At 37.4% G+C, this 23650-nt stretch overlaps 1 protein-coding gene across 1 annotated transcript; it reads right to left on the bottom strand.

The window, feature by feature from the left end:
* Positions 1-7807: 7807 nt before the first annotated feature.
* Polr2M (RNA polymerase II subunit M) lies at positions 7808-23263 on the bottom strand. Its single transcript, XM_083125862.1, has 5 exons — positions 22876-23263; positions 16744-17031; positions 15541-15711; positions 11096-11267; positions 7808-8334 (listed from the first exon to the last, which is right to left on the bottom strand). Exons 1-5 carry the CDS (start codon positions 23022-23024, stop codon positions 8122-8124), a joined length of 993 nt encoding a protein of 330 aa, XP_082981988.1. The 5' UTR covers positions 23025-23263; the 3' UTR covers positions 7808-8121.
* Between the last annotated feature and the right edge of the window lie 387 nt (positions 23264-23650).

Below are 23650 nucleotides of genomic sequence, written 5' to 3'. Positions count from 1 at the left end.
GTATACCATCCTCTCATCATACGCATGCTGTTAAAATAACATTTTGCAGGTTTGTCTACAATTCAAAGAGGGGGTAACGGGACTTTTGGTACACCCGTATATCGTGTATGCTTTAAGTCAACCAGCCGTATTTGTGAAAGGCATTCTCCTATGCACGTGTGGACTGCAGACCCTTCCAGATTGCGTAGTGGTGACGTGTAGTCTCACTATACCGCAGGGGAGATCCAGGTTTGATTCCCGGAATGGGCAATTTTTGGTGGGAATTTTACGATCAATGTCACCCACGCCCATTCAATAAAGGCGATCTTATTCTAACACCTGTGGGCTATCCTTTCGGGCAGGGGCGTCGGAACCGGGGAGGCAGGGGACGACTTGCCCCCCCCCCCCCCGGTCGCATGCTAAATATGAGACCTTATTTTTCCAACTTATCTCTGGTTTTGAAAAATAAATGGAAAAAAATAATTTTGTGCTAGTTGGATCAACGTAGCCTCAAGTTTTCGCTACCAGCAAGAAGTACGTGACACAAGGATTGACGTGCAGATTAGAATGCAGCCACGTCTCCACAAATAGTGTAACGTGGATTTATCCCCTTAGGAATTCGCTGCTTCCGTTTCCAGGTTTCCATTGAATCTACCAGGTTTTGTACGTACAGGCGAGGTCGGTGTGAAACAGTAAACGCAGTGTACACCGGTGGGAAAGGAGTGGGAGACGAGGGGCAGAGGACAGTTTAATTTTAAACCTCTTCTTTTTCATCTACAACTACATGGCAAGGGCTCCGAATAAGGAGGGGCACATGGAGCTCGAGCCTTTTAAGTTAAAAATTCAAGATGGAAAATATTCGAGACGACCTTTTAACAATAACAATAAGATGAGACTAAATCATCCAAGAATTGTCGAAACGAGACCCAAGAATGAGACAGACCTCTGTAAAATCTAGGAGAAGTGAACAGAACGGGTATTTACACTTCAAGACGAGGCCCAGTACAAGAGAAGCATTTACAACTGGAGACGACCGAGAACAAGGTAAACCTCTCCTTCCAGGCAAAACGAGAGACTGACAAGTACCGTCTCGACAGAGTTGGCAAAATTTGTGTTTTTTTCGAAAAGAACAAGACCCTAAAAACATGGTTTAAACAAATAAAACGTTTAAAACATAATGCCAAGAAGACTTATTTTCTAAGAATAAAGATTAATAAGGAATATGTTAATAATCCAGGGAAGGACTATGTTCCTAGTTATAAAGGAAACGCTTGACTAACTTCTTAAAATACTTATTTTTGTTAATCTTAAAAGTTAAATTTCGCATGTAGGCTGTTCAGGAACCTTCAACTAATGCACAGTTGTCAGGTCCCATCCCCGTGGTAGCTACTCTGTTTCACGGAATACGACATTTTTTCGTGAATGCAACAAAATATTGACATTAACAACTGTGTGCAGTGTAATAAGTGTGGAACGAAACTCTTTCTTCCATATAGTATTCAATTTTAATTTTTTTAAACGCTTGTAAAAAAAACAACAGGCGTTTTAAAAGGGCCCGTGGGTACACATCACAATATGTTTCTTTGTTAACTGATTATGCATTTTCAGCCACTCAACAGATTTTTGTGCAGAATAAACAAAATGACAGGGAATGAATGAAAATACAAAGTTAAAAAAAACACAAATAACCACAAGCTATCAAACATCAAGTATCAAAATGTGTTTTAAACAAGTCTGAAAAAAACAACATGTTTTAACACGTCTGAAAAACATGTTTAAAACACATTGTTTTAAATGTTTTAAACATTTGTAAAAAAACAAAACCGTGTGTTTTAAACGTTTAAAACAAGTTGTTTTAAACACTTTTGTTTTAAACATGCCAACCCTGCGTCTTGATCATATCGGTGCTGTTCCCTCAGTGCCATGTTTAATACATCCTTGTTAGTGTTGCCCACGAGACGAGACTTTGGCCTGTCTCGTCTCGTGGAAATGCTGTCTCGTCTCGAAAATATTCGTTTGTCTTATGGCACATGGTCAATCTCGTCTCGTCTCGAATTTTTAAAAGGCTGTCCCGTCTCGTCCCGTGGGCAACACTAATCCTTGTATGTGTCCTAAAAGGTTATAATGTTTCATTTCATTCCCCGTGCGTGTAACACGTTCCATGTAGGCACATTTAGGGGGTATCTGCCATTTTGGAGGTGATGTGATCAGCCCCGGTCGTCTTTACCCCCCCCCCCCATCCTCCCTTTCCAGCGCACGGTTGTCTGTAGGTATCAGTTTATTTGTGGTTGGACGAGCACCGGAGCCACTTTATGCGGAAACAAGACCGGAAAAATTCCTAATTTTATCTAAAATTATGGCAGTTGAGGTCTTCAGACACTTTGTGATAAAAAGAATTGATTGATTGATTTAGTTTATTTTACTTCGCTTTTATGCCACTTTTGGCTAATCGGGAAGATGAGATTGATGAAAGGGCATTCACAAAGAACACCTATGCCCAGGTCGGGATTCAAACCCGGGACCCCAGGATTCGTAGCATGATGCGATAATCACTATGCCACAGAGGTCGGCATGATGAAAAGAAGTAAGATATCTTAGGGGCGGGTGAAATTTCTTCCTCTACAGCCTACCCCTTGCTACGAAAATGTATGATCAACATGGGCACTTTCTTGACACAGTTATAGTACCTGCGGAAGGAGAGATTTATTTATCCTCCCCTCGGTCTCACCTCCCCGTTTAGCTAAATGTAAAAATAAACGACATTAAAAAATCAACCGAGCATCGAATAGTGGGTTATTTATGGTGGTTTGTCAAACACATATCTAATAAATAGCTATATAAAAATAAATGACAATATATTAACAATTATATATATGCTTATGTACATAAATATGTGCATAATTATGTAATTATGTGAATATGTAATACACATTGCCCATTTATGTATGAATACACACACACACACACACAGATATATATATATATATATATATAGGGGAGGAGGAGATTGTATAAATTGGTTGGTACGAGGCACATCCAGAAAGTAAGATTCCCTATTTTTTTTAAAAAAAAAACCAACACAGTTTCAGGAAACCATTTATTGGCAACAGGTAGAGCAAAGGTTCAGCTATTTTTCAACATAGCAACCACCAGAATTGAGACACTTGTCGTATCGTGGTATCAACTTTTGGATCCCACTGTCGTAGAACTCTGCCGCCTGTGAATGGAACCAGCGTGTGACAGACGTCTTCAGCTCTTCGTCGTTGCCAAAACGCTCACCGAAGGACAGGAATTTCTTGAGGTGCAATAAAACGTGAAAATCGCTGGGAGCCAGATCAGGACTGTAAGGTGGATGATCAAACAACTCCCAGCCAAATTCCGTCCAAACAGCTGCTGTGCGCCGAGCCGTATGTGGACGAGCATTGTCATGGAGGAGCACAACACCTGCAGTAAGCATGCCACGCCTCTTGTTTTGAATGGCACCTCGCAATTTCCTTAGTGTTTCACAGTAATGGTCAGCGTTCACAGTTTCACCTCTGGGGAGGAAGTCAATGAGCAGAATGCCCTTCCTGTCCCAAAACACGGTGCACATCACTTTCTGTACCGACAGCGTCTGTTTGAATTTCTTCTTGACCGGAGATCCACTATGCCGCCAATGCATTGACTGCTGCTTGGTTTCCAGGGTGAAGTGCGAAATCCACGTCTCATCGCCCGTGACGATCCTGTCGAGGAAATCATCGCCGTCATCATGGTACTGTTGCAGGAATGTCAGTGCTGCTCCTGAACGTTTCATTTTGTGTTCGGGTGTCAGGTTTTTCGGCACACAATTTTTTGAACAGCAGGCGCTGCGTGACAATCTCATGCAACACGGATCGCAATATCTGCGGAAAAAGACTACTCAACTCCGTAATCGTAACCTATGATGTATGAGCAGGTTTACTTTACATTAAATATTACAAAAATAAACTATAGCTAGATTTACTTACATGTAAAATGTAATTTCCTCAGCTTACCCGTCACTTCTGTACGCAAAATTACATACTTCTTTATGGAAGACGAATGTTTTGGTCTGACTTTACCCTTGCTGTCACGTGACCCAGCTTCAGAAAAAATGCACAGGGGTTGCTTCTTCCCGTTCTTACCTCCATGAAATTTCTTCTTGGTGAGAAGGGCCATGCAAGTCATTGCTACTTGAGCTACAGAAGTGATACAATGTTTGTGTTTAGCTTCCATGATTAAATGGGGCGAAAACCGTGTGGCTGTTATAGCTTCTCATTAGGAAGGGAAGTCAGGGAGAGAAATTTTCAAGCTTCGAAAAGATCCATGTATCGTACTATCCAGCATTTCAGTGACACTGGAACAGTGAACGACAGGACTATGCAGGGACAGCAACACACCATTAACTAGTGTGCAACTGGTGAAATCCGTGGCAGCCTGTGTGTACAGAAATCTTGTATGGAAGCAATCAGTGATGGATGGCCAGTGGCGGCGATTAGGGGGCAGTTGCCCTCAGCCCCATCCACCTTTTTGCCTAGCACTATGGCCCTTTAATGCTAAACCTTATCTACCAAGAGAAAGTAACTGAAGGTGTAGGTAACACAAACTCAAACAGGGGTGGAACGTCCTGAATTGGGGAGATTTGAATGGTGAAATACAATTTCTTTTTCTACGGGAAAAATTGCCACACTTTCCATGTCAGCACTGGGGACATACAATGCCCCAACCTTACCAACTGGCTCTACAGCTCTGGGTGAGCTTTGGCCTCCTGTACTATCAGCCTCCAAGCATCTCGGTCCAAAATCTTCTCCCTCCATCCATGGACTCCCATTCTTTGTAGATCTTGTACGACACTATCCCGCCATCTTAGTTTAGGTCTGCCTCTTCTTCTTGTGGAGTACATTCTCTCATACATGATTCTTCGTGGCATTCTATCCTTATTCATACGTTCTATGTGACCCATCCAACTAATTCTTCTGGCTTTACTAAATCTTGAAGTTTGTTACTGCTTCAAATTTCATATCATCTATTGTAAATTGGTGACAACATTTTTGACCTTGTTTTGGTGTCAGTAGTATGAATTTAGTTTTGTTCATGTTTGTCTGTAACCCAATTTTATTTGCTTCTTCTTCTAATATTCTATATGTTCTCTCTAATTCTTCTTCTGTTCTGGATATTATAACTACGTCGTCGACATATGCGTTAATTTGGCTAAGTTTGGTAAATAATGTTCCTCTTTTGTCTATTTTGCTTATTATTCCATGTAGCGCTATGTGACATAGCACATAACATAACAATGCCCCAACATTGGTATATATAAAGTTATTGATGCGGATTGAACAAGCAGGAAAGCCTAAACCCAATTTTCTATTGGTTTCCTAAACGTATTCTACACCACCACCACTAACATCATGCGAATTTCCCACAGAGCAAAGAAACAAGCCTTTCCAAAAACACTGAATAAGAAGCAAAGACTAGGCTCTGGAAGAGAAGAAAGTGTGTGGTACTGGGAGAGAGTAAATCGGGCCTGGTGCTTTTCTCTCTCCCTGCAAAGTAAGGTACTTTGTTTTACCTCACCACAAACTGCTCCCCAACCCTTTGCTGCTTACCCTGGCAGGTGGTGTCCCGGCAAGCTCACACTGCACAAGTACTCATGAGGTCTCAAGTCTGAAGTAAATCTATCACTATAGTAAAAATACTCCGATATTAATATTAATAACAACCTGTGTCATAACAGCCCGTGGAGGGTCAGGGCCTATCTACCAACATCTGGCCTCACTCCACCTTTGGCAGATCATCCAACCAGTTTAGGGGTGATGTGTGGTAATCCCCAGTTGTTGTAGGTTTTCTATGACCGGATTACGTTACTCACTTGTAGCTGTCCAAGTTCCTCAAGATGCTGGGTGGCCTCCGGTCCCATGCACAGGCCAAAATCTTAGGAAAATAGACACCCGTTTTTCAAAGAATAGATGATCACTAGTGTGTAAAAACTCCTAAGCCTAGTTGTGATAGAAAATCCCCTATAAGTTTGATGAATATAGCGCTAACCAAAAATCTAAAAGTCGGTGAGGTGTCCGTAAGTAGGCCTACATTAACTAACTCTCTCTCTAGCCTTCTTAAACGTGAAGGTTCATACCTGCAGCAATACAGGCCTTCCATCTGTCCCTATCCTGAGCAAGATCTATATACTCTTTTCCATCCCTACCGATTTCCCTTAGGTGAATCTCAACGTTGTCCCTCCATCTTCGTCTTGGCCTTCCTACAGGTCTCTTACCATCAGGTTTCCCAACAAGAATCCTGTAAACTCCTCTTTCCTCTCCCATTCGTGCCACATGGCCTGCCCACCTAAGTCTTCTTGATTTAATTATTCTAATAATATCTGGACATGAATTCAAATTATGTAGTTCTAAATTATGTAACCTTCTCCACTCACCTGTCTCCTCATCCCTTTTAGGCCCAAATATTTTCCTAAGGATCTTATTTTCAAATACTCTCAATTTATGTTCCTCTTTCAATGTAAGGGACAAAGTTTCACATCCATATAATACTACATGCAAAATTACTGTTTTGTATATTTTAACTTTTAGTTTCTTAGATACTAAACGAGAAGACAAAAGTTTATGAAGAGAGAAGTAACATGCATTTCCTGAATTAAGCCTACTTTTTATTTCCTCTTTAATATAATTTTCATTTCTTAATATTACTCCTAAGTATTCCTAAGTATTTGAATTTGGAAACTGGTTCAAACGAGTTGTTATCAATAATTAGATGTTGATTATTACCTAACACTTGGTTTCGGCCTGTAAGCATATATTTAGTTTTCTCTTTGTTAACTTCCAAACCTATCTCTTTAGCAGTTTTGAAAAATATTTTAGCATTATTTTTAATTGTATTTATATCATCCCCTAATAAGTCTACATCATCTGCATATGCTAACAACTGAGTCATACCATTTAATTTTAGTCCTTCGTTAGTTTCTTTTACCTTCCTAACAGCATATTCTAAGGCAAAATTAAAGGGCAATGGAGACAATGCATCTCCTTGTTTTAACCCATCATGAATTGTAAATTTGTCAGACACATTAATACCCACACGAATTTTACAATCTGTTCTTAGGTATTCCAAACTCTACTAATATATTATATAATTTATCTCTTTTGACCAAATCATATGCTTTTTTGAAATCAATGAATAGCTGATGGACATTTTGATTATATTCCCACTTTTTTCAAGTGTCTGTCTAATGTGAAAAATCTGATCTGTAGTTGATCTGTTACGTTTAAATCCACATTGATAATCACCTTTAATTTCATTAGCATATGGGGTTAGTCTTGTTAAAAGAATGTTAGATAATATTTTATATGTCGTTGAGAGTAGAGAAATTCCACGGTAATTATTACAGTTCATTTTATCACCTTTTTTTAAACAGGCCTACATGTTAATCTGTTCAATATTGCTTGCTTTCCTATCGCCAAGATAATTCAAAGTACTGGTGTTGATTTTTTGTATTGGGTTTTCTCATGTTAATCAAGAACCACTGGGAAAACCTTTATTTTTTAGTGAAATTGTTTCTTAGTTTTCTACCGTAATTAAAAGTAAGGAAAGATAACCTGTTATTGTTTTCTGTCATACATTAAAATTATAATAATACTAGATATTAGTTTATCTTGATCAAACTGTAATTAGAAACAAAGCTAAGAATAATAAACTAAAATCACGTCAAATCGTTATAAGCTTGCACCTTAGACCGCATGGCTACAGTTCGGGACCTGGTATTAATATTACATATCCACAACTTTATAGAGTACGTATTTTTGGAAGAACCTACTTTAGTTATGGGATTAATGGTAAATTTACTATTTTCTAAAAATGAGAAATTTTATTTACACTATTTACAAAATTTATTCACAAAATGTTGTGCAAGTAATTGCACTTGCAAGCCATTTACCAGTTACATTTGCCATTGGTGTGTCATATATATGAAATTAAGTTCATTACCATAATTTATTTTCCTGCATTCCAGGTCAGAGAAGAGTAAATAGACTTCTCTGCCCAGCCAAGTACCTGCATGAACAATTGGTGAAAAATGTGACATTTAGAAAACACTGGGTTTCACTTTTGCCTCTTGCACATTCGAATTTTCACCTAATGATTATATGTGTACACAACCCCACCAGTGTCTCTGTGATCATCATCATCTTCTTCATGATCTAAAGCATCTTCATCTGAGTTGCTATCAGAATCCCCATGATCAGCATCACGATAATTCATCAATTGCTGAGCCCTGGGCAAATGGTCACCGATTTGTACACCCATCTGCATGGCTAATTTTTCAGCTGCATGTTTCACCTGCACTTCCTAGAAGGAAAAAAATGGAAAAAATATAGAGTAATTTGTGCAATTTGTATTAATTTCACTTTTTAATTATTGCTTTCTTTTTGGAAACACAGGACCAGTCGCCAGAGCCTTGTTAGTCTGCAAAATGTAGTCCAGGGTGCACTACGTGGATATCTCACATTGCAAACATAGTGATGCACCTGGACATATTTCATACATCAGATATACAAGATATGCAGATTACACCAAAGTGATATACAAAAAACAGAAGAAATCAGATTTTCTGATGGGGACACTTGGAAACATCCACACCAGACACAAATTCACAATAGAACTAGAAAACCAAAGCAATATCAACTTCTTGATTCTCAATATCAGACAGAAAAGCAACAAATTCATAACCAGTGTATAGAAAACCAGAAAAAGATAACCAATGCATTCATGCAATCTACAACCATCCACCCAAAATGAGGTGATCGTGTGGCTAAACTTTATCTTCCTTCTCTTACTGCTCCAGGGAGGAGTATCTGAGAGAAGACATAGCCAACATACCAGATAAGTCATAAAACACAGAACATAAACTACACATGGTGTAGCAAAACAAACTCAAGTCAGTCCACTAAAATTACCAACAAATGGTGTTCACCCCCCTTCAAAAAGCAGACATGTACAGTGCACAATGTGAGTGCATGGCACAATACAATGACCAGAAAATTCAGCATGCCTTAGACACTAGGAAATCCCACCTCACCACTGAACTTGCGAAGCATACTAAATTCAATAACCATATAATATGAAAAGTATACACAAGACATGTAGCTAATATACACAAAATAAAAAGAAATGGAAGGTAAACTATCAGCTTTGCTTTTATTTGCAGCTATGGCTTTTATTTTTTTCTATTTCTGTCTTTATATATGACCAAGTGCAAGAAGATGTAGAATATGACTAAAATAAGAGTAATTCAGCCCTGACATAGTTTTACATAACTATTAAATACCTTAAGAACATGCCGAGAAGCATATTTGCAGCATTATTTGCACACAATCACAACATTTGTATACGGGTTGTTCAGTTCACCTAACATACCCACAGGGGTGTATGCTCTGTACATAGCCACTACACAGATTTACATCATTTAATGAGGTGACAATTTTTATTGAAAGTCATGATTTTAGTTTGAGTTTCCATGGAAATGGTTTTGGGGGGAAAATAAGTGATGGTTCAAGACTGGGAGAGAGGCAGGATTGGGTAGTATAAGGTCTGAATTTTTTACTGTGTCGTTCCCGCATAAAGTGGCTTCAGCACTCACCCAGCCTCAAATTAATGGGTACCTAAGGGCAACCCTGAGGGGTAAAGGTGGCCGAAATATGGTGCTGATCACATCACCTCCAAAATGGCCAAGATCTAGAATATGTGTGGTCCTACCCCTACATCCTCAAAATTGCCTTCATGACATGGTGCTCGCAAGGGGAGAATCTTTACCTTTACATGTAATATTCTTTCTCGTATAATGCTATCTTTCATAAAATGGAAACAAGCATGTTTCAGACAGGATTGACCGAAGATAGTATTTTTATTAGCCTTAATTTAAAAAAAAAATATTTTGCCACTTGCCACGATTACCGACAAAGTTAATAAATTCAAAGTTCTACACTCACATTAAGTGTAAAATCATGACCTTTTATCAGTTTCAGGTCTCCATTGATGTAATTGTTTTATTATAGCCGAAAGCATTTGTAGTTTATCTTTTAAATCTGTAGCCTTCATGTGTTAACATACCTGTATGTTTTCTACACTTTTCAGACAAAAGATCAGATGGCATGTCTTTATGCTTACTAATATCATAAAAGAAATTTTAAAATTTACTGACACGTATTTAGCTGCTCAAATCTTTCTCTTAGAGCTAAAATAATCATCTAGGACCTGGTAATAAAAATCAACTTTGTACCATCTTTCTGGATCTTCAACAGTTCCATCATACTGAAACTGCTGTTTCTTTTTATTTCGGCCCTATGCAGTGTTGCCATCTTTGGATCATCTATATTTAAATTCGATGCCAATTCTTTCTCATCAACCGGAACTTACAGGTTGCCACCCCCCGACACCTCCACGAGTAAAGAAAACGAGGTACTGCCAGGCTGCCAAGTGGCGTCTTAAGAAACTTTTAAATTTTTCATCACTCCTGCTGTTTTCAAAGCGCTGATATGTTTGCAAGAAATCTAACAGCATCTAACACATCGTAGATTAATGTTTTGAAGACATTTGCTTATTTTATTACATTATATGGAGTAAAACGTCATACCAGATAACTAGTGAGCAAAGAAATGTAAAGTCACGCAACTGGTTCGCAATACAATGAGCCTCATGTGCGACCATTGGACAGTTTTATTGTCGCCACTTATTTGATGGAGCGTATCATAGACATCTCCCACTTGATATCTCAAGGCATCAAATCTGCTTTTCCCTCTTGTGGTGGCACTCAGTGGTTTTAAAGTGAGACTACTTATATGCTTCTTCAAAACGGTGGGTTGGCATATATTAACTTCCAAAAAATATTATATAATATAATATTATAACTTACAAGTTTTCAATAGGTTTACATTTTCTTCTCTTCCAATTCTGCCATCCTAAAAATTTGCCACTCTGGGCAGTGGCACGGTTCGACCCCCTCTTCCGCCAGCCCTGATCCTGTCAACACGTGAAAGCAGTTCAGGATGATTCTTTATTGAACTACCCTCGTAGCCTTATGGGAGTTACTTTAAGAAACAAATCCTCTTACCTTTAGTTTCTCGGCCTGTACTTTCTGTAACTCAAGTGATTCCTGTATGCTTATTGGCTTCACATCTCCAAAAACAGGTATCGGTGGGGTAGCTGCTGTCACTTCCCAGCTACTCTTCATGTGCACATTGCTTGGTGGTTTTTCATCTCGTCTTTTATCCGATTTCAGTGTCCTAATGTAAATACAATGGAAGCAAAAAAGTAAGATTTAAAAGTGCTGTAGAAATTAAGAATGGACTGATATGAATTTTTTGCCAATCCAAATATTCTACTAATCTGATATAAAATTGTAAATCTTCTATAAACAAACTGGTTCATTCAGCTTCGTAATTAATTCAGGTAACTGCAATAGATTTTGCATTATAACAACTTTTACATAAAACTAAGGCTGATTTGATGCCAATACCATGGAAAGTATTGTTGAAAATTAGGCACTCACAGGAGACGTACTACGTAGAAATTTTGTATTGGTTGGAATTTTTGTATGATACCTAGGTACATGCCGATACTTTCCTAGCATTTTACTCTTTAACAGCATTTTCAAGAATTCTAATTATCCTGGAAATTCAAAAATTGTAGTTTCCATTTACAGTGGAACCCCGATTTTACATTTTCCCACAATATATATTCAATTTTCATGGTCCCAGAATAGTAAAATGTTATTAAATTTACCTTCAAATTAACATTTTCCAATACTTTAATTTTTTCCCAGCTTGAAAATCGAGGTTCCACTGTATATTACACCGGTATTGTGTAAAAAATAGGAATGGCCACAAAATCCAAATTTCAAATTATCTGATATCTTGATAATTTGAGAATATAGACAGTACAGATTTGAAGAATGATTTTTAGAAAATCTGTACAGTGAAATACGAACATGACAAATAAAAGGATATGTAGATAGCCTGTAAAACAGATAAACGATAAAACTGTCCGGATAATGCATAACTAAGTAACTAACTTTCTAGCCTTCTTGAACACAAAGGTTCATGGCTGCAGCAACACAGGCCTTCCATCTGCCCTATCTTGAGCAAGATCTATATACTCTTTTACATCCCTACCGATTTCCTTTAGGTCCATCTCAACATTATCCCTCCATCTTCGTCTTGGTCTTCCTACTGGTCTCTTACCATCAGGTTTCCCAACAAAAATCCTGTAAACTCCTCTTTCCTCTCCCATTCATGCCACATGGCCTGCCCACCTAAGTCTTCTTGATTTAATCATTCTAATAATATCTGGACATGAATACAAATTATGTAACCTTCTCCACTCACCTGTCTCCTCATCCCTTTTAGGTCCAAATATTTTCCTAAGGATCTTATTTTCAAATACTCTCAATTTATGTTCATCTTTCAATGTAAGGGACCAAGTTTCACATCCATATAATATTACAGTCATTATTACTGTTTTGTATATTTTAACTTTTAGTTTCTTAGATATTAAACGAGAAGACAAAAGTTTCACTTGTTAATATTACTCCTAAGTACTTGAATTTGGAAACTGGTTCAAACGAGTTGTTATCAATAATTAGATTTTGATTATTACCTCACACTTGGTTTCCGCCTGTAAGCATATATTTAGTTTTCTCTTTGCTAACTTCCAAACCTCTCTCTTTAGCTGCTTTGAAAAATACATAATGCATACATTCGGATATCCAGACATTTTCGATAATCCAAATATCTAGATATCAGAATATCCAGTATCTGGATATTGGAGATCCGGATAAAAAATTATCAGATATCCAGATAAAATCTCATCTGGATTGGGCCATACCTAGTGTAGTGGAAAATTCGACTTTATGATTACATAACAGGTGATTATATTCTGATATAATTCTTTTATATTTTCAAGTAAAATTCTTTGAAAATTGATGAATGTAATTGAAGCAGTACTTATGCACTATTTTTTTTTTTTTTAATCTCTTTTTAATTGTTACAATTTTGAAGCATCAGAATCATTATCAGAGTATCTGGTAAGGGTATTGGCATTGCTATGGGTACAGGTGCTATTGGCTCAACCCATAATTCAAATCCTTGTGTGTGTGTTCACATATTCATTAAAAACAACAAGACTGCATTATATCATATGTTATTCATAGAAATAGGAGATCAATTTCAATCAGAAAAGAAGTTGCATTCGTGATTGTGCATGACTGCAATGTGGTGTACAGCTCAAAAAATATGGGGTGTAAGGGGTGATCTTCCACGTAGTACACCCAAATGTCAACCTCACTTCCACGTTAGTACACCCTGGACTGAAGACTAACGAGGCTCTGGCGACTGGCCCTATGGCCAGTATAATTTTGTTTGTATTGTCCTGTTCTTTTGTCCTTATGTGTGCTGAGTGTTCTTTGCAGCCTCAGCTTTTAACGAAAGTCAGAACATTTTAATATTTTATGATTTTAATTAAGCAATGTTAGAGTTGTTGTGTAAAGATAAGGGGCTGGACCCCATATAGTGTGACGGGTGCAAAATAGCCTTAGTGCTGACGCACCCAAAATTTTAAAATCAAATCAAATCAAAATCAAAGCTCAACCAATATGAGAAGAACCGCAACGAACTTGTGAACTAAAGTGGATAGTCATTTGTTTACTCCTCTCATTTCCCCTTTGCTTGTGTCTGAGTGGCTCTCTGTTGCCTAATATACACCCTGTGTCTAAAATGTTCGGTGAATGGTATGAGAAAACAAAAGATACAAACAAATTACCTTCATTGGTCTTTCACCACAACACACTTTTGGCAAAGTTCATAAAGCTTCTGGAAACTATCAGGAAAGACCTCTTTAGGAATCGATCGCAGAACTGCTGTCACACGTTCTTGGATTGCTGCCACGTCCACAAAACATGCGCCTTCCATGACGTTCTTCAGGTGCTAGATCAGGGGGGTATGGTGAATGATCCAGAACAAGTATGCCGCATAGAGCCAAGAATTGGCGCACACGGATCGCGCAGTGTGCAGGTGAATTATCGTGCAGCAACATCCACTGCCCAGTTCTGTACAACTCTGGCCAAACATGGCGGATGAGTCTTAGCAACAGTTCCAAAACCTCCTCATAGAATGCAGCATTCATGGTTTGACCTGTAGGAACGAATTTCGTATAGATAATGCCATCGCTGTCGAAGGTGATCAACATTGCCTTGACCTTGGAAGAGTCACAGGGAAGATAGTGAACGCCACTTAATCGATTGCCCCTTGGAATCCAGATCGAACTGGTAGTACCAGGTCTCATCCCCTGTGACAATTGTTCTCAGAAAGGATGGATCCTGGTCATACATGCTAATGAAATCTCCAGAGGTTTCCATCAGTTTTTCTTTCAGCTCAAGTGTCAGCTTGTGCAGTACAAACCGGGAACAGACAGCTCCTCGGCTTACGTAAATCTTCGCGGATGATGGTGCGCACTGTGTCCTTGCTAATGTCCAATTCCTTTGCCATCAATCGTAGAGTCAGTCTTCCATCTCGTGCCAGCATGTGTCACGATCACTCAATCATATCTGGGGTTCTGCTTGTCGACGGTGAACCCAAACGTGGCTCATACTCAGTCGTTTCCTTCCTGTCGCGAAAGCGTTTGAACCAGTCATAATTATCCAGCTGTATTAATCAATTTTCGATTTGCATAACTAGCAAGATAATTCAAACATCAAAAACTGTTGTGGCGGTAAGTAAACTCTAAATTTCACGAATAAGAGTTTATTTCGCATTTTGAGTTATTTCGTGACAAAACTGGTAGGAAAATGCACCTCAGTCCTTTCAAAAACAAGAAAAATGAACATTACATTGTGTTATTTAATATTTCGTGTTTGTCAATTCCTCTCTCAATGTCTGGATATTTTATTTTATTCAGGATAGTCCAAAATGTTGTTTAAGTAAAATGGACTTGTTAAAAATTTAGAATGGATGAGCTTTTAGTGCAAGGGTGTCTACAATTTCATACAAAAAAAAATCCCTGAATTTTCCAGGTTTTCTAGTCCAAATCATTAGAGTAATTAGTGTACATGAACATGTCAAGAAGACGGGCGCTATATTTTAGCAAACACTTACACTTAGAATCCTAGTGTAACCAAGTTTTAGAATATTACATTTATTTTTCCAGAAAATGAGTAAATTTCCATGGCATTTCTACGACTTTCCCAGGCAAGACAAATTCACTGACTTTTCCATGATTTCAAGGTTTTACAGACTGGTAGGCACACTGGGTGTTCTTTCAATCCATGATCATATTTACTTTTATTTATTTATTTCTAGTAGAAATCATCTATGCATTAATTATAGAGTTATTTAAAAGTCTTATAACTGAGAGTAAAAGTACTATATTACAAGATCACAATATACAACATATTTAATTGAATTAATATGTGAATTAATCAATGATCATTACAGAGAAGTCAATACATAGGGTAATGCCTGCAGAGGCATCTTAAATAGATCTTCAAAGAATTGTGAGACTCACTTGTATGGCAGGAATGGATCTTTTTTGGAAACTTTAGAAGCAGATTCAATTTTTTCCAATAAAGGTTTCACATAAGGGTCTTCTTTGGTTTTATTTTCTCCCTGGCGCACTGTTGTCTCTGCTACATCCTCGGGATTAATAAGGCTTTCATCCTTGCTCTTCTTTAAAATCCTTTAATTAAAAGAAAAGCGATGAAATTAAAGCACATGTGGCACACACACTTTTATTATAAATAACTACATTTTAGCATTTTGTATTTAAATGGGACTGTCTAGAGAACAAAACAATTTTTTGTTTTTATTATTTAGCTTCACATTTCTGCCACTTTTGGCTAGCCACAACGATGAGTTACGAATAGACAAAATTGATGAAACGACAATAACAAATAACATTGGAACCTGGAAACTTCAGTGGTAACATTAAAAGTTGATGAATGTTCTCCATGAAGAAAAATAACCATACTGTTGAAAAAATGCTTTTGGGATATAAATCAAATGAGTACTGTCCAAATTCTAGATCTGATATTCAAATATTCAAAGATGTATCTGCCCATCCCCACTTTCACAAGCTAACATAACACTCTCAGTTTGAAAAACCCAAGCTGATCAGGTAAGATAAAGTTCCCCCTTGCACCACTCCATGAAGGCAAAAAATGGGGTCCCACACATTGTTGATCTTGGCCATTTCTTTCGGGTAATAAGAACAGCACTATGTTCCAGTTGCCTCTTAACTGTGGAGCATGAGTGTCGAGAGAGAGGGACTCAAATTCCAACCTTGGATCATAATCGAACCTTGGTATCCCACTTGGCAGTGACATGCCTTATCCTTCTGGACTATTGAAGCTCACCACCACTAGGAAAGCTTCAAAATATATTTCAGCAAATGGTTACTGCTTTTTCCTTTGCTGTGAGTGGTACCTGATGCAACCTCCAGCATTTAAAATTCCAGGGGTTACAGAACATCAACCAATAATAGTCTGTTCAAAATAATTAGCAAACAATACTATTTTACAATTGCGCAATACATTTTAATAATTATTTACAATTAACTATGGGATAATTTGCAACTATACTTAGCAAGATTGTAGGTACATAATAGAGCTACATTTTGGACATAATTCAGACAGTACAAATCATTCTGAATAAGATACAAATCTAGACTGAAGATCATTCTGTCCATAGAAGAAAATATATATTTAAGTACCTGTTCTGTTTCTGACGGGAACCAGGAGCATTCTGAGATGCGAGGATCTTCAATGGATCATTATCGGTATCATTTTCATCATCACTGTCTACCATGTGTTTTTTCTTCTGCTTTGAAACCTCGCCTTTCCATTCAATCTCATCAACATCTATTTTGCCATTTAAATTCAAACTGGAAAGCAGATCACTTGCTCTATCCACTTGACTCTTCTTCTTCAATGCTTCTTCCACTTTACACTTAAATTCTGATATCTTCTTCCCCTTATCTGGTAACTGAGCAATAAATTTTCTGTAAAATGAGAAAGAAAATTAAGAAATCATTCTGAATTTACTCAATAAATAAAAAGAACATTTGTAAGTGTGAACTTGTATTTATTGATCTTTTTCTGCCTCCTTTAGCAAATCAAGTTAATGAGGATGAATAGTAACATTAAATTAAAAAAAGGGCCTTTGGTGCTGAGGTTTATTTCATGTCAAACTCGAGTACTTCAACCAGACTTGAAAATCAGGTTTTGTTGCATGTAGGGAGGTGATGAATGTGAAGTCAAGTCTGTGTGGAAATTTTCAGAGCTCTGTAAATCCATAGGCTTCGAGCAACAAGGTTGCCAAACTTGCAACAGAAAAAATCATGATTGTAATGTTTGTTCTGCAATTTTGGAAGCAAAAAAAAATACTCTTTTCATTAAAAATTTAGCAATTATCAAAACATCGAAAGTTAGATTTCAAGTTCATGTGATGCAACTTTTGACATTGAATTTTACATAAAGTGTAATATTATCCAGGTTCAGGGTGATGATTGACTTGTCCCACTTCCATTAAAACATGCTTAGAGCCCTTGCACACGTGCTGATCTTTTGTCGGAGCCATTATAGGTGATGACATCGACAACGAATTTCGCACATATACCAACGGGAGCTCTAGCTGCATACCGACCCTTCGGTGGTCCTTCCAGGAAATTTGTTGTGTAGGACCACGTGTTCAGCTGTGCCATTAACCACTGTTGGTTTGGGGTGCTGACTATATCAAGGTAGGAGACGCCGTCATTTTTATCAATGCGTGTGCAAATGCACTTACAATTGCCAATGATGATACTTGATAGGAAGGGTGCCACTTGACCAGTTGAGTTATCTGGAAAAATCTCATATAATTCAATTGATGAAAACATGTAGTATGAAAATGTGGAAGAGGGATATCTTGAAAGAGAGTGGATTATGTGGTATCTCATATCGGTGCATTGTTAAAATGTAAAAAAGACAAAAAACTGTTCATCAACAAAGTGATAGATGCTTATGGAAAGGAAGCAAGGCGAATCCAGTTTCTATTTATATAGTGGGCTCAGGTCTGAACTTGAGAACAATGCCACAGTATGATCAAATTCAATGATTTGTAAAACAATAATAATAACATCAGGTAAAATATGAGTTTGTATGACTGAGTGGTAAGATAAAAAATCCTTCTAAAATAAAAAGGTATTGTTGCTTTATCTGCAAAACTCTTAATGTTCAATATAAAATTAATAAAAAAGTAATGGTGCTACCGTAAAGTGAAACTAATCTACAATGGAATACCTTATAGAACAGTCTTGCTGTTTATGTGGACAAAATGGGAGTGTGATGAAGATTGCACCACAAGAAAGTACAATATATTACATGATGGTATAACTTGCACTGTCAGATGTAGATATGTTGGCCAGAACAGTGACAGCAGAAATTGTTGTCTCAATTTTTTTTTTTTTAATTTGAAAGAACACCTCATGAGAAGTAGTACTTACACAACACACTACTGCTCCAACATAATGGAAAGAAAAACATATTTACCACAAAAGAGGCTAAAAAATCTTTCTCCTATCTGCAAGGATACAAAAATTCCTAGAACCACGATAGTGATATGAATACCACCAGACACATTTTAAAGAGACATGCTAGGTCATGCAAATTGAATATCGTGGAACCTCATGTTAGGTTTTTCAGGGGACCATTATGAAAGAACTTAAATGAGGGAAAATGAAAATCCAAAGAACATAAAATTGGGGTTCCACTGTAATTTGTTTTAGAAAATGTTTTGATCCTCGAATTGAAAAATAATACTAAGCTTGTGTGATGTTAATAATAAAGTTTTAAATTCATATAGAATGTTTAAAAATGAGTTCCAAATAGATCAGGAGAGCAATTTTTTTGACCTTTCATATATTTTTTACAGCACAAAACAATTTAATATTTCTGTTTATATGCATGGGAATAGCTAGGGACCACATGTACATGAGCGTAAGAAATTGTACGGTAAAATTAATCTAACAATCATAATCTATTAGATTATATCACTGCAGGCATGTAGCAGCATGTTTATAATGATAAGAGCACAAAACGTGACCTACTCGCATATGCATATAGGAGATTACACAATTGGAAGGTGGGCAACCTAAAACAGAATAGTCTAAAGAGAGCATGAAGTGAACAAATGAAACACATTCAAATCTGCTTTATGAAATGGAAATATTTCCCAGTCCTATGACTTTAGATCTGAAAAACATGTTAAATTCCCTGGATTAAATGGAAATGGAAATTTAAAGACTTCATACTGAAGGATTTGGAATAACTGTGTGTGTATCCGAATACATTGTACAGTTAATCTTTATTATACAGTGAAAACCACCTTAAATGGAATGATTTTTAAATTTTTTTTTTATTTTACTTTGCGTTTTGTGCCTCTTGGCTGATTTGCAAAGATGGGGATGAGTGAGGAAATGATGAAAGCGATGAATGGACATTCACAAACAACCAAGCCCGAGCGGGATTCGAACCCGGGACCCTTGGCATCGCAGCGCGATGTGCTAACCACTCGGCCACAGGGTCCGGCTTAAATGGAATGAGAAGGGACCACATTAGTCCCATCTAATTTTCTGCACTTCTTGATTCTTTGAACTCACATGTCTGGCTGGGTGCAAAGTACAACACCGAGCCGTCTACTTCGTTGATTTGGTGTCATGTAGAGCATTTGGTGTATGCACCATTTGCACTGTTGTTTCTTTGTATCTTATAAAACTTTAGTTTGAAGTACAGGTAAAGGTAAGTATATTTGATATCTGCATGGAATCGAATTTGATAATTTCTTAAATGAATATTGAGAGCTTATCTATCATGAAGAAAGGAAAATATTGTGGTTTAAAAAGATGCAAAAGATATTGAAAATAGGAATGGTATATTGTACATTTCATCTTCCATGAGAACACATACTCCTTGTATTTAAAAACATCAGAAGTTCATAGCCCCATCTAGTTCGCTGCACTTTTTGACACCTTGCACTCAACAGCACCATCTAGTTTGCTGCAGTTTCTTCCTCTCATTGCACTGAATGGTCTAGATGGTTACATTACATTCTGGAGCGGTGTAGTGTGCTAACTAATCAAATCAATGTTTTAAAACAGCAGACATGCATTTGTTGAATTTTCTGAACTTGAATACAGCTATTCGTCTAGTTGGTTGAATGTCATTTCCTTGCACCAGCTGACACCAGGGTACACCTGCAATACACAGAGTATCAAAAAGTGCAGCGAACTAGACGGGGCTAATGTACTGCAAATGGTGCAGATTAAATACATGACAGGACACCAAATCCACAAAGTAGACTAGCTACTCGGTTCTTGCACCTTGTAACCAAGTAGATGCGTGCGTGCAAAGGGAGTCAAACAGTGCAGCAAACTAGATAGGGTTATGGACTTTTGATGTTTTTATTACCCGTCTCCTCTTGGCCGAACACCGTTCACTCGTTTATTTCGTCACTTTTTACATTCATACTTACCTATTGTGAAACATTCTTCAAGGTGTAATTTTGCTTTGGTACTAGTTCACTATGGGGTGACACCTATAAATCATATATTTCGCACTTTTTTACATTGCTAACGTACTATTTTGGAATGCGGAACATTTCCTAAGGTGAAATAATGCATTTCTAACGAAGATAATGTCTATTTCTTACATTTACGAGTACTTACTGTTACTTGTTATTTCAATTCTGTAACACACATTATGGTTCATCGCGCATTGTGCGAGTGTTTTGTCGATTTATGGAGTGTTGCAACCTTGTTCACCGGAAAATACTTACTTTTGTGCCCGGATTTGAAATTATGCTAATACCTCGCAAACCATTGACGTTAGCCTCAAAAACCATTGACATTAGGTCCCACAAACCATTGGCGTTAGCCCCACAAACCATTGATGATAACCCCAAAAACCATTCACGTTGGCCCCAAAAACCATTTTCCCATAAGGTTAGGTTAGATTAAGTTAGGTTAGGCAAGGATAGTTAAAAAAAATTAAAAAAATAAAAATACTCGACAAGTCATGTTCCAGTGAAAACACGGCGAGTTTGAAACACTGACTACAGGTTACATCATCTAACACACGGAACATTGTGCTCTCGTGCAGAAAGCAAATGGCGGCAGCAGAAACAGCATGTCGGATAGATATTTTCGCAGAAAACAACATGTATTCGCATTAAAATGGATCAAAACTACATTCACGAACATCAACAACGCTACAGAAAATGATTTCCGTAAGTACTTTCTCCTGTAAATTTGAAGAAATCCGTCACCCCCATAGTGAACTGTTACCTTTGCTTTCCTCTTGAAAATAATGTCAATAACTGTAATTATTATTCTTTTTTCGCTTCCTTTAAGACACAATATGGCGGGCACAGCTTCTGTAGCGTCGTGGATCAGTGGGTATACAGTGTTTCCAACTTTCCTTACCAACAAATGCCCCACGAACCATTGACGCATAGCACCCAAGACCATTCACGCATAGCCCCACAAACCCTTCATGGTAAGGTAAGGTATGGTTAGGTTAGAGTAACGGTTCTGATTGTTTTATGATTTCTCCTAGCACAAAGACTAATTATCGTAAAATTTTGGAAATGGGAATGAATGTAGAAGTAAATCGGGATCTTAGTAGAATGCATTTAGGGACGTTATTTTAATGCTAAGGGAACCAAACCTAACCTGCCTAACCTAACATATATTGAACAAAACCTTAAGTAATCGCTAAAACTCTGCAGTATGTGTTAACAGGCGTACATCGAAATTGAACCATGTAAAAATTGGGTAACACTTTACTATAACGGAGATCGATTTCTTTCAATTTACAGGAGAAAGTACTTACGCAAATCATTTTCTGTAGCGTTGTTGATGTTCGGGAATGTAGTTTTGATACATTTTAATGCGAATGCATTTGGTTTTCTACGAAAATCTATTTCCGACGCGCTATTACTGCTGCTGCCATTTGCTTTCTGCACGAGAGCACAATACGCGCTATTGCTGCTGCTACAAGATAACAGGTCGAGGATGCATCATGAAGTTGTTGCCGGGTGTGGAAGGTGCTGTGAAATTTGTAATTCGACATGGAATCTTGAAGAAAAAAGTGGAATGCAGGATGTGTAAGGTTAAAATTAAAAGAATTCCGTGTATTTTCTTTCATCGAGAAAAACCGATGTTGTCCGTATATGCTAAATTGAAGGAAAGGAGTGTTAATGGAACCTAACCTAACAGGCCTAACCTAACCTAGTAGGCATAACTCGTTCCCGTGATGGTTCGTGGTGCTATCGTGAATTTTTGGGGCTACCCGTGGATGGTTTGTGGGAAATAAGGAACAACAGTAAGTACTCGTTAAGAAATAGACATTATTTTCGTTACAAATTCATTATTTCACCTAAAGAAATGTTCCGCAATGCAGAATAGTATGTTAGCAAAGTAAAAAAATTGCGAAATAAATCATTGATAGGTGTCTCCGGTATAGTAAAGTAGTACCAAAAATTGTATTCGTAGCATGATGAAATCGAAATAAAACGAAAGGAACTTGGGCCAACCACTACCTAGACATTCCCCATAATATTTTCTTTTCTTCGTGATAGATAAACCTCTCAATATTAATGTAAGAAATTGTCAAATTCGATTCTATGCAGTCATCAAATACACATACCTTAACTGCACTTCAACTACAGTTTTGTAAAGTACAAAGAAACAAACCAGAATAAAGTTCACAGAGTACATGAAACACACTACTAATTACCGCTCCAAACACACGTCAGAGAACCAACAAGAATTAAACATTCAAAATGACAACAGACTCGAACAACTTACTTATTTGATAGAATCTTGTTTTGTCTTTCCAGTAGTTCTAGTAACTCAACTTTGGACTTCGAATTCAAATCGCTAATATAACCTTGTTTTTCTGTCTCGGGAACACCAGGAGCTCCTGGTAACCTCTTTATAAATCTGTCAGGAAACATATTTGTAAACTTGACGAATTCGTGAAAACATGTTCATTATGTATTATGACGATTCCGTGAAAACGTCTCTTATTTCGTACACCTACTGTACATCAAGGACTGTACATAATCATGCATTGTGAGCCCTGTCCAGTGAAATAACAAACAAACAATATTAAAAGTCAAAATATTTTCGCTGGGCAGCGCAGCAGCAAACTGAAGAAGAAATTTCGATTCGAGTTCATTCGAAACATTGTTGCCAGATGCAAAGTACCCAATTTTCTCAAAAACAAATGAAAATGTCACGGAATGTTACCATAGAATAGTTAGGGTATAGAAGCTTACCCTACATTAAAACATCGCTGCGCTTTGAAATTGCATTTTCATCGGTGGCTAATAGATGGCGCGGCCGTCTTCTTTTGCTGTTTCCAGCACAAATTGGGGGGGAGAACTCTTTCGGTGACTTCAGAACGAAGTCCAGAGCTATATATGTTTCAGAATTGTTATCTGGTTTTAAAATCTGTTTAAAAAAACATAAATTCTAAGAAAAACAAAGAAAAAAATAGTTATGCTAATTTTGCATTAAATAACAGGACATTCGTGTGTGCTGTTCTAAAATAGAATATTTCCCATTCCTTCACATTATA

Source organism: Lepisma saccharinum, chromosome 7 (genome assembly GCF_977018435.1).
Source record: "Lepisma saccharinum chromosome 7, izLepSacc3.1, whole genome shotgun sequence".
Taxonomy (NCBI): domain Eukaryota; kingdom Metazoa; phylum Arthropoda; class Insecta; order Zygentoma; family Lepismatidae; genus Lepisma; species Lepisma saccharinum.
This window is presented reverse-complemented; position numbering and strand designations above follow the sequence as displayed.